Here is a 12,214-nt window from a genome sequence, read left to right as displayed (position 1 = left end):
TTCTTCAATCTCTTCATCATCTGCAGAGCTAGTTGGCATATAAACTTGTATTACTGTGGTAGACATGGGCTTCATGTCTATCTTGGCTACAATAATGCATTCACTATGCTGTTCGTAGTAGCTTACCCATGCTCCTATTTTTTTTACTCATTATTAAGTGTACGTTTGATTTTGTATTTATAACCCTGCATTCACCTGACAAGAAGTCTTGTTACTCCTGCTACCAAACTTCACTAATTCCCACTACATCTAACTTTAAACTATTCATTTCCCTTTTTAAATTTTCTAACCAACCTTCCCAATTAAGGCATCTGACACGCCACACTCCAATCCATAGAATGCCTGTTTTCTTTGTCCTGATAATGACATCCACTTGAGCAATCCCCACATGGAGATATGAATGGGGGACTATTTTACCTCCGGAATATTTTACCCAAGAGGACACCATTGTCATTTAACCATGCAGTAAAGCTACATACCCTCGGGAAAAATTACGGCTGTAGTTTCCCCTTGCTTTCAGCCATTCACAGTATCACCACAGCAAGGCCACTTTGGTTAATGTAACAATCATCCAGACTGTTGCCCCTGCAACTACTGAAAAGGCTGCTGCCCCTCTTCAGGAACCACATATTTGTCTGGCCTCTCAACAGGTACCCCTCCATTGTAGTTGCACCTTCAGTACGGCTATCTGTATTGCTGAGGCACTCAAGCCTCCCCACCAAGGGTGAGGTTGATGTTTTACATAGAGGATTTAAGGGTTAGGGGAAGGTAATTTAGGATCACAGATCAGAGGAGAAAGCAGTTCATGGAAGAGGAAAACAATAATTAAAACCAGTAACTCCTTTGTGTACTTTATTGCAGTTTTTCCATAATTAGTCAGTTATAGTGTCTTTCTGAGGACTGGTTGCTTAAAAGTGCCTTAACAAAATTTTTAGGCACTTATGATGATATATTGTGTGTGCAACACCTATTATTTGTGAAGGTGTGCAGAATTCATCAAAATTGTATTAAATGTTGGTATTTTCTTTCCCCTTTCTCCACTGTCCCCCCTTCATCTACCATAATAATAATAATAATAATAATAATAATAATTTTATTGTCATTCGGCCATTACAGCAATAGACAACGTCATATACATACTAAAATACAATTAATAGTTTGAAAGAAACAACAGGTTTCTTGTTAACATTATAGTATTATATTACAGTTGATAAATTCTCTTATGTCATAGAATGGGTGGAGGACTAGCCAGTCATGAATTGTTTGTTTGAATAATTGTTCAGGTAATTCTTGAACAGATTGAGGAAGTTTATTAAATAATTTGTACCCCATGATTTCGTAGCTGTTGAGTGACTTTGACAACCTGTGGTAAGGAATATAGAGGCACCTATTCCTTCTTGTATTGTGGCTGTGTACATTTTCTCTGGTTTTTGTTTCTGGTAATTTCTTCTTCGTATAAATTAGAACATAGTATATGTACAAGTTTATAACAGTCATGATTTTCTGTTCACAGAACAATGGTTTACAGTGTGCCTTGTATGCAGAACCAGTGATTATCCTAATAGCTTTTTTTTGCAGTATTAATATGTCGTGTACACAGCTAGAGTTCCCCCACAAAATAATTCCATATGTTATTATACTCTGAAAGAATGAAAAATAGGATGTTCTAACATATTTTTCAGGAACACAATCCATAAGTCGCCTTAATAGGTAAATAACTCTAGACAATTTACCACTAATATATTGTACATGTTGACCCCAAGATAATTTATCATCAATGTATACCCCCAAAAATTTGACATAACTTGGATCGTCTGACAGAAGCTTGTCTCTAAGACTACAGACCATCTGCTGTGTTTTGTTTTCATTCAGCAGGAATCCATTTGCCTTGAACCAATAGGATGCTTGGTCAATTGTCTTTGCTGCACAAGTTTTAAGGCTATTGAAATCCTCACTTGCATGAAGAAATGTTGTATCATCTGCATACAACACAGTGGTGGACTTGATAAATGACGGCAGATCATTTATCATTATCAGGAACAAAAAGGGGCCCAGCACAGATCCCTGCGGAACACCTACCTTGACTTGCTCTATACTCGACATTTCTCTCCCTACACAAACAACTTGCTTACGATTCTGAAGATATGATTTCATTAATTTAAGGCTGTTATGTCTAATGCCATAGAATTCCAGTTTTTCTAGGAGTGGCTTATGCTTTACACAGTCAAAAGCTTTGCTTAGATCACAAAATGTGAGTTGAGCATAGCCCTTATCCTCAAACACTTGATGTAAGTATTTGACTACAAAGTCTATAGCATCCACAGTAGACAACTTTTTCCTAAAACCATACTGAGATTCACTAATTATTCCTAATTTTTCAAAATAGACAGATAGCTGTTGGTAAATTACACATTCCAGTATTTTAGAAAAAGCTGGGACTATGGATATTGGTCTGTAACTGCAAGGTGAGTCCATATCTCCCTTTTTATATATTGGAATTACCCTAGCCACTTTGAGTTCTTCGGGAAAATATCCTTCAGATATGCATTTATTTATACAGAATGTTAAGGGGTACACAATATAGTCTATTACTTTCTTTAGTAAATTACAGGATATGTCGTATATATCTACACTGTCTGAAGATTTCATCCGTTTTACAATGCTTAGGACATGACTAGGTGAGACCTCGGAGAACATAAACGTACCTGTGTCTGTTGGTGTTCTGCAAACATTTTTAGAAAGTAACTCTGATGAATTGGTATCAGGTTTGATTATAGTATTTCCTACATTTTCAGCAGATTTAATAAAGAAATCATTGAATTTTTGGGGACTTATATTAATTTTTTTGCTTCTTACATCTTTAGCAACACCATTTATTAATTTCCATGCAGCTTTGCACTTATTTGTGGAATTATCAATGGTATTGAAATTATGTGCTTTTTTGGCTTCCACGATGGCTTTTTTATACTCATTCCTGCATTTTATGTAGGCTAATCTGGCATGTTCTGTTTTCTGATTGCTACATATATTGTGCAACACCATAACTTGGTTTTTCATACTTGATAATTGTTTAGTGAACCATGAATTTTGTCTGTTTGTAGCCCTGTTTGTAAAGCCTTTGTCAGTTAATTTGCATTTCTTTATGGGGATATTGTCATTAAATTGTGTCAGAAATGTTTTAAAAAATCTCTCAAATAATAGTTTCCCTGACAAATCAGCACTAAGACTATAACTTGTGTCACCATGACATTGGTTGAACCAGTCTCTCTCAGCAAGGGACTTACAGAGCTGAACAATTTTGTCATCTGTGACAGGCCTGGTGATTATAACTTTTGGGACAGGCTTAGGAATATTACTATTATCAATACAGAACCTACTTGTATAGTTTAAAGATACAGAGTCATGATCTGAAAATGGAAACACTGTAACAGCACATGATTCTTCTGTAGTTTTAAAGTTGACAAAAATATTGTCAAGACATGCTTTATCTCTTGTGGGCCTGTTATTGATTGAGTGCAAATTGCACTGTCTTAAAAGGTTTTTCAACTCAGTCACAGTACGTTTATGTGTTGTTATATCAAAATCTGCATTCAGATCTCCACCAATTACTATGTCATAATGCAACCATCTGGTCCCTCTTAGTACATCTAACAGCATGTCCAATTTTTCTAGAAATACATTGATGATACCCTTAGGTGACCTGTAAAGGGATACTATTACTAACTTAAGACTGTCCATAACTATACCAGTGGCTTCAAAGTTCTGTTCCTCACATAAATAATCTAGGTCCAACTTAACAATGGAGCAACTGAATGACTGATTAATATATATTGCCACACCACCTCTTATATGCAGTTTTCTACAGTAACTATTTGCTACATTATAGTTATCAAGTTTGACAACTGTAAGTACACTCTCAGTAACCCAATGTTCACTCAGACAGAAAATATCAAATTTGTTATCTAGTCCAAAACTGTTTACAATAAATTCTTTATCTATTAGTCCTTGAACATTCAGATAGCAAATTTTAAGATCATAATTGTTGTTTATTTTAGATTGAACGTTTTGGTGAGGTGTTGTGAAATTTGTTACACTACTTATCTCCTGGGCTGCTTCATCCTGCTGCCTTCCACTAAAAAATCATTTAGACGGATATATCTCTAATCTTCAAACAATGAAAAATCCAGGATGGCCAGTAAGGCCTTCATCAAAATTATATGACACACACATACACACACACACACACACACACACACACACACACACACACACACACACACACACACATTCATGCAAATGTAACTCACACACGCATGACTGCAGTCCCAGGCAACTGTGGTCTCAGTTGTCTGAGACGGCAGTTTTGTGTGTGTATGAGTGTGTGTGTGTGTGTGTGTGTGTGTGTGTGTGTGTGTGTGTGTGTGAATGTGTTGCATTTGCATGAGTGTGTATGTGTGTGTTTGTCATCTAATTTTGATGAACACATATACTCTTCATTGTTGCAGCTGCAAAAGCTATCCTAAATAAATATTTCGAGATCACCTTTAAAAAACCCGTTTGATACAATTTCCTAAACTGTTTATATTCTACATATTTCATGAATAATAAGAGAGAAGAAATTTAGGGTAGATATTAGTATACATGCTGCTCTTTTATTTTCAGACATATTAGCAAAAACTGAAGTACTGTCATTCCTGGATAAGAATTTCAAGTACCTTGTACCCACTGACATAGATGACAAAATAAAGGATGTTACACCTATATCTGAAGCTATAAGAACTTTCTACTTCAAAAATGAAAGGGTATCAGAGTCCACACTTGATATATTGCTTAATGTAAGTTCCATATCTTCAGTGTACATGCAAAAATAATATGTAATACTGTATTACTCCTCACTATTCAGCACAACAGATGACATATCAATGTAATTAATGTTTGTATTTGATGTCTTAGACTAGAAATTGTAGTTAAGACAGAATAATTATATAAGTACTGATAAGAAATTCAGCACTGGAGCTCAAAATTTAAATCAGAGAAGTTAGAGACAAAAATAAGATGAAAAAATTGTAGAATATAAGAATTATAATATTTATCATTGGCTGATATTAGCACATAACTTGTTTTTATTTTTTATTTTTATAGTCCATTTAGTATGTTTTTTACTCTCCAAATCTCTAACTATATTACTTATGTAAATTATGGCAGATAGAATGTAATTATTTTCAAAATTTCTCTGAGAATTCTTTTTCCTTTTCTTTAAACCACCCCTAAAATATCAGATAGCCTTTTTATATATATATATATATATATATATATATATATATATATATATATATATATATATATATATGGTTATTATAGAGGGAAACATTCCACGTAGGAAATATATATCTAAAAACAAACAAAGATGATGTGACTTACCAAATGAAAGTGCTGGCAGGTCGACAGACACACAAACAAACACAAACATACACACAAAATTCAAGCTTTCGCAACAAACTGTTGCCTCATCAGGAGAGAGGGAAGGAGAGGGAAAGACGAAAGGATGTGGGTTTTAAGGGAGAGGGTAAGGAGTCATTCCAATTCCGGGAGCGGAAAGACTTACCTTAGGGGGAAAAAAGGACGGGTATACACTCGCACACACACACATATCCATCCACACATATACAGACACAAGCAGACATATTTAAAGACAAAGAGTTGGATATATGTATATGTGTGGATGGATATGTGTGTGTGCGCGAGTGTATACCCGTCCTTTTTTCCCCCTAAGGTAAGTCTTTCCGCTCCTGGGATTGGAATGACTCCTTACCCTCTCCCTTAAAACCCACATCCTTTCGTCTTTCCCTGTCCTTCCCTCTTTCCTGATGAGGCAACAGTTTGTTGCGGAAGCTTGAATTTTGTGTGTATGTTTGTGCGTCTTTCGACCTGCCAGCGCTTTGTGACGTCACATCATCTTATATATATATATATATATATATATATATATATATATATATATATATATATATATATATATATATAGAGGGAAACATTCCACATGGGAAAAATCATATATAAAAACAAAGATGAGGTGACTTACCGAACGAAAGCGCTGGCAGGTCGATAGACACACAAACAAACACAAACATACACACAAAATTCAAGCTTTCGCAACAAACTGTTGCCTCATCAGGAAAGAGGGAAGGAGAGGGAAAGACGAAAGGAAGTGGGTTTTAAGGGAGAGGGTAAGGAGTCATTCCAATCCCGGGAGCGGAAAGACTTACCTTAGGGGGAAAAAAGGACAGGTATACACTCGCACACATACATCACCTCATCTTTGTTTATATATATATATATATATATATATATCACTCCTCTTGCACAGTCTATTTTTACAAGAAGATGCATAATTTTATGACACAATTAATGCAATGTTAAACTGCCTGCAGCATATTTGTGGGGCATTTTGAACAAATATATAGTTGGTATCAGATATATTCAAAACAATAGTCTAACTAAAGAAAGGCATGCATTTTGGTTAGTGAGACTGTACGTAATTAGCTAAGAAAGTTATGAAGAAGGAAATGGTAAGAAAGACATTACAAAAGTAGTATGAATGGTAAATCCTTTTTTATTCCTGAATAATTTCATTTTCTCCAGTCTTATCATCTCTTCTGCCAACTAAAGAAACAGCTCTTTCTAAACATTTGTGTCATCTTTTCTATGTTCTTATGTGGAATGATAATTTTCGTCATAATTTGACAAGTCTAGACACTGTGAATGTCAAGATAGGATAACTGCAAACCAATCCTTCTGTATGAGGAAAAGTTCATTTTGGTGGAACAAGGAATGCTAAAGGTGCTCATGAATTGAGAGAAAAGATTGCCGCCTGGAGTGGCAGCACGGTCTTAGGCGCTATGTCACGGATTACGCAGCCACTCCTGTCGGAGGTTTGAGTCCTCCCTCGGGCATGGGTGTGTGTGTGTTGTTTTTAGCATAAGTTAGTCTAAGTTGTGTGTAAGTTAGGGACCTATGACCTCAGCAGTTTGGTCTCTTAGGAATTCACACACATTTGAACATTTTTGGTTTGGGTTTGACAAATGCCAGAACATTGTCTGCCATCATGTACAGTGCTAACAGTGAAATATGGAGGAGGTGATGTTATAGTGTAGTTAGGATGTGGTCCCTTTATTGTTCTTAAGGAATCACTAAATGCTGTAGGATATGAAGACATTTTACAGCATTGTGTACTGTATCATTAGGGGAACAGCTCATAGACAATGAATGTTTGTATCAACATGACAATGCACCCTCATAAAGTAGCATCTGTGAGGTAATGGTTCATGGACAATAACATTCCTGAAATGGACTGACCTGCCCAGAGTCCCAACCTGAATTTAATGGAACACCTTTGGGGTGAGTTAGAGCATAGACTGCACTCCAGCCCCAGTATCCAACAATACTGTTTTCTCTGGTCTTGGCTCTTGAGGGAGAATGGACTGCCATCTCCACAGACATTCAGACATCTCATTGAAAGTGTCCTCAGCAGAGTTCATGCCATCATGAAAGTGGAGGGTTGACACACCCCACATTATATCGCTAATGGGTGCTGATATACTTTTCATCAGATAGTGTATCTCCACCTATCACTGATAAGCACTTACAGTTTAATGCGACTGCCACCATTTATACTAATAGAGTCCTGGCTGAAAAGTTACACTAATTGTAATACTTTAGTATCACACTTTATTGTATGTTTTAGTCTGTAAATCATTTTATATACAAATGGGGAGTATAATGGAGAAAAAGTCAGCATAGAAAACTTATGACTTATGTCTAATAATGTGATAACAAATATAGTGTAGAGTAATCAATTCAAATCCATTTCAAATCCAATCAAACCTGTATGGAGACAATATTAGCATAATATGAGATTTCATCATCATGCAACTAATTCCTATAGAGACAAGTTGCACTCAGTCACATAATTAATTTACACATATGAGTTACATACAAAAATTTAACATAAATATTACGTTGCTTGAATGTGAAAATTTTGTCTTACATACTTCACCACTTACATATAAAAATTTACGCATAAATATAGCACTTGATTCACATTTTTGTTTAAATTATTAGATCAGTTAAAGTATTAATATGAATTATTCAATATTATAGATGGTTCTTTTTTTAGTGAAGCTCCTATTACCATTTTAAATTTGTCAACTGGCAGCTCTTTTAGACTTTGTGGTAGTTTAAGAAGTACCTTGTCAGTGTGTACAAAATTAATTTCATATAGTTTCATCCATGGATATTTGTCATATTTTTACATCTGGATTCACAGGCATGGACACATACCATATTTTCTCAGCGTGTATGATTATTACAGATACAAATGAAAGGGATGAGTAGAGGACAATGAAACAACCAAATGATGGTAATACACATAGGTCTAGAAACTGAAGGTTTACTCACTATGACATATTAAGACCAGGCACATGGGCACCTTGTAACAGAATCCCTAATGATCCAAACTGCAGATATGAATTTGAGGACAAACACATTACAAAATCATTTCATATGGCCACCATTCACATGAAGCCAGGCTTCAGCGTGCCTGACCATCAATGCCTGTACATGTTCAAAAATCCCAGGCATGTTCTGAATGCATTGACAACCATCTGCAATGCACCCCCAGAGTTCGGTCATGCCTTAAAGAGTGCTGGAGAGCACCAAAGCTTTTAAATATCCTAATTCAAAAAAATCCTGTGGGTTTAAGTCTGGAGACCTGGGGTTTGATGATATTGGTAAGGCACATCAAAGATACATGCTAAGTATTCCTACACATTTACATGATAGTGTGCACCATTTTGCATGTATCATGTTCATATCCTTTGACCATAAGGAAAAAAAAAATCAGACATTTGTTCTAATGTTGGTATGACTGCAACTGTGCATACATCATATCATGGAAATACATCATATCATGGAAACCACTGGTTTCTGGACTAATGTTTACTGGGATTATTTGCTTGTTTCATTGTCCTTTGCCTGTAATAGTCAAACACATTGTGTATAAGCATTCTCTTTTATGTAGAGTATAACATGGAAACAATAAGTATTTTTATTCAATTAAGTATTTTGCAAGAAGTTGTGTTTGATAAACCATAACTGCATCTAGTTGAAGTGTTGATGCATAAATAGGCATATAAAAATACTCAGAACATTGCTAATCATTCATACTAATCTGTCTTCAGAGCTAATAGAGTACACATACACACACATACTCCTACAAGGCCTCATTGCTCGAACTGACTACATTGTGCAGGCACTGCACCTTGATGGGCTTTGTAGTGATTATGTCTCAGTAGAAAAAGGATAAAAGACTAAACACAATTTCACTTAATGCACATTCTACAGACACCAAAGACTTGGAAGAAGTTAAGCCATATCTGCTACCTACTGTGACATATTCCACCACTGATTTCATTTGTAGAGACCACCAGCCCTTTTCATTGGCCTAAAAATGACTCCTCACACTTATTGTGTTTATGCTGTAAGCAGTCTATTTGGTTTTGTAGTGTTGCCAGATAGGCATTAGGAACCTATAATTTTAATTTAGTGCATACAATTATAACCTTTAATAAATGTGGAATAATGTGACATTTCCATTGCAGCTGCTGGGCGACAAACAGTTTAATTATCCTGTTGTGAGAGCTGCAACTCTACATTCAGTGCAGAAGTCATGTCCAGTTCACCTGTATCACTTTTCTGCAGATACAGGTCTCAACTATGCTAGGAAACTCTTTGGCATTCCAGATAAACGAGGTAGGGGGAATAACTTTATTTACAACCTGCTGTTACACCTTATTATAATCATTTGGAGACAAAGTATACTCTAAATGAGAGTTTTCTTCCTCACCTTTTACACTTCTAGAAGAAGTAAGCCAAAGCAACTGCATCTTGCTATGTGATATAGCTGAAATCTTTTTATCTTTCATGTATAGTACAACAACACTGGCTAATAATATTCAACAAGGATTTTCATAGTTTCACTTACATGACAACAATAATTATTTTTCTGCATTAACACTTATTGATAGTAGTATCTTCACCATCCTAATCCATACATAAGAAAACAGCTGTCATCAGCAGGAAGTACAAAGAATCAGGAGAATAAATGATAAAATCAAATTATGAAATTAAAAAAGAGTTTGTTATAGGAGAAAAGTAGTTTGTATACGTGAAATACAAATATAATTCTGAGTAACTGAAAATTTCCACCTGCACTTCACTAAATTAGTACAGGAAAAATTATAAATAAATGGCAGAACTGCACCAAAAATAAGCTCCCAATTAGTGTAAGTTCCCAGTTTTTTTACATTGTATTCATTTACTCCAGCTTTTAGACAAATGTTGACCAACATTGTTAAGACCCTTTTTAGCAGCAACGTTGAAAGGCATTAGTCTAGTTGTTCTTGTTGAATGCTAAAAAACACTCCTCTGAGGCCATAAAGTATTTGGCAACTCGAGTTTAGCTATGTATTACATTAAATGTTTACCAAATAAATAGTTGAAGCCTATAGGTCCTTGATTTTCACTTTCTCTTAGCCCTTAGATGGGAAAATATTAATGAAAGAGATGAAAGAAAGTTTCAGAGCAGGGATAAATATGCTGAGTACCAGTATTGTGCCTTACAAACAGCACAGTCCTCTTAGGGTAAAACTGACAAAAATGATAACAAAAGTGTAGTAGAATAATAAATAGTACAATAGCTTACTAAAGATAAAAACTGTGGAAACTATGTCAATACAAGTGAAAGAATTCTTCTGTTTAGTGTATGTGGTAAGTGAAAGTCCTTGGTGAAAGACAAATATTGGAAGGACTAAAGGTAACAACTTACTGTACACTTGAGATGTGTAGCCATCAACAGACATGCAAACAAAATTCAAAATAACTCTAGATTTTATACTAATTCTTCATCAGAACTATTTGAATACCAGTTCACATATACATACACATAAACCCGCACAGAAAGTTGCTTCATTATAAAGGTGGAAATGAGATAGCTGCCTTCCCTTCCTTGTGTTGGTCAGGAAAAAGACACTGTTGTTGTTCCCGCGTAGTGATTTGTGAAGATGAAAAAAATCTGGATTCGAGCAGTGATTAATTACTTTGTAAAGAATGGTATGAAAGCAAAGGACATTCATGCCAATTTCCAGGATACACTGGGGGACTCTGCTCCTTCATATTCAATTGTTGCCAAGTGGACAAAAGAATTAAAATTTGGTTGGGAGAGCTTAGATGATGTCCGCACAATGGTCGGGCAAGACATGTCACTACTCCAGAAAACATTGCAAATGTGCACAAAATGGTCATGGAGGATCACCAATTGAAAGTGAATGAAATTTTTCATGCTTGCCAGATGTCATCTGAAAGAGCATACCACATTTTAACTGAAGAATTAGAAATGAAAAAATTATCTGCAAGATGGGTGCCACGACTGTTGATGCTGGATCAGAAACGCATGAGACAATATTTGGCCCATTTTAGGTGAAACAAACAAGATTCTTTGTACCTGTTTGTGACCACAGTTGAAACTTCAGTGCATTACTATGCCCCAGAGACAAAACAACAGTCAAAGCAGTGGGAACATGCTGACCCTCCGCCACCAAAGAAAGTAAAGACAATTCCTTCACCGAAAAAGGTCACGGCATTAGTGTTCTGGGATGTGAAGGGGATTTTGTTTGTAGATTAACTTCCCAATGGGCAAACAATTACTGGAAAATACTATGCTAACCTCCTGGACAAATTGCAACAAAATATACGTGAAAATAGGCCAGGTTTAGCAAGGAAGAAAGTCATCTTCCATCAAGACAATGCATGCCTGCACACATGTGCCACCACCATGGCAAGAAACAAGGTATGAATTGTTGCCATACCTGTCTTATTCACCTGATATGGCTCCATCAGACTTTCATCTCTTCCCAAAACTGAAAATTTTTCTTGGAGAATGAATATTCACTTCAAATGAAGAATTGATAGGCCAGAGTTGACAACTATTTTGTAGGCCTGGAGGAAACTTATTTTTGGTATGGGATCAAGGCACTGGAACATCCTTGGACCAAGTGCATAAATCTACAAGGAGATTACATTGAAAAATAAAAAAAAAGTTTCAGTGATGTAATTACTTTTTTTCTATTCTCTTCTGATAACTTTTCAAACCACCCTC

General features: G+C 35.7%; 1 protein-coding gene across 1 annotated transcript in view; it reads left to right on the top strand.

Annotated features, from left to right (window-relative positions):
* LOC126457921 (juvenile hormone esterase-like) overlaps positions 1–12,214 on the top strand; it is a 128,870-nt gene that overhangs the window by 96,442 nt on the left and 20,214 nt on the right. Inside the window, exons 7-8 of the mRNA XM_050094615.1 lie at positions 4,663–4,835; positions 9,660–9,810. Coding sequence (XP_049950572.1) covers positions 4,663–4,835; positions 9,660–9,810 — 324 coding nt within the window. The remainder of the gene's footprint in view (positions 1–4,662; positions 4,836–9,659; positions 9,811–12,214) is intronic.

Source organism: Schistocerca serialis, chromosome 2 (genome assembly GCF_023864345.2).
Source record: "Schistocerca serialis cubense isolate TAMUIC-IGC-003099 chromosome 2, iqSchSeri2.2, whole genome shotgun sequence".
Classification (NCBI taxonomy): Eukaryota; Metazoa; Arthropoda; class Insecta; order Orthoptera; family Acrididae; genus Schistocerca; species Schistocerca serialis.
Note: the sequence above shows the minus strand (reverse complement) of the source record. Positions and strands in the feature narration are given on the sequence as shown.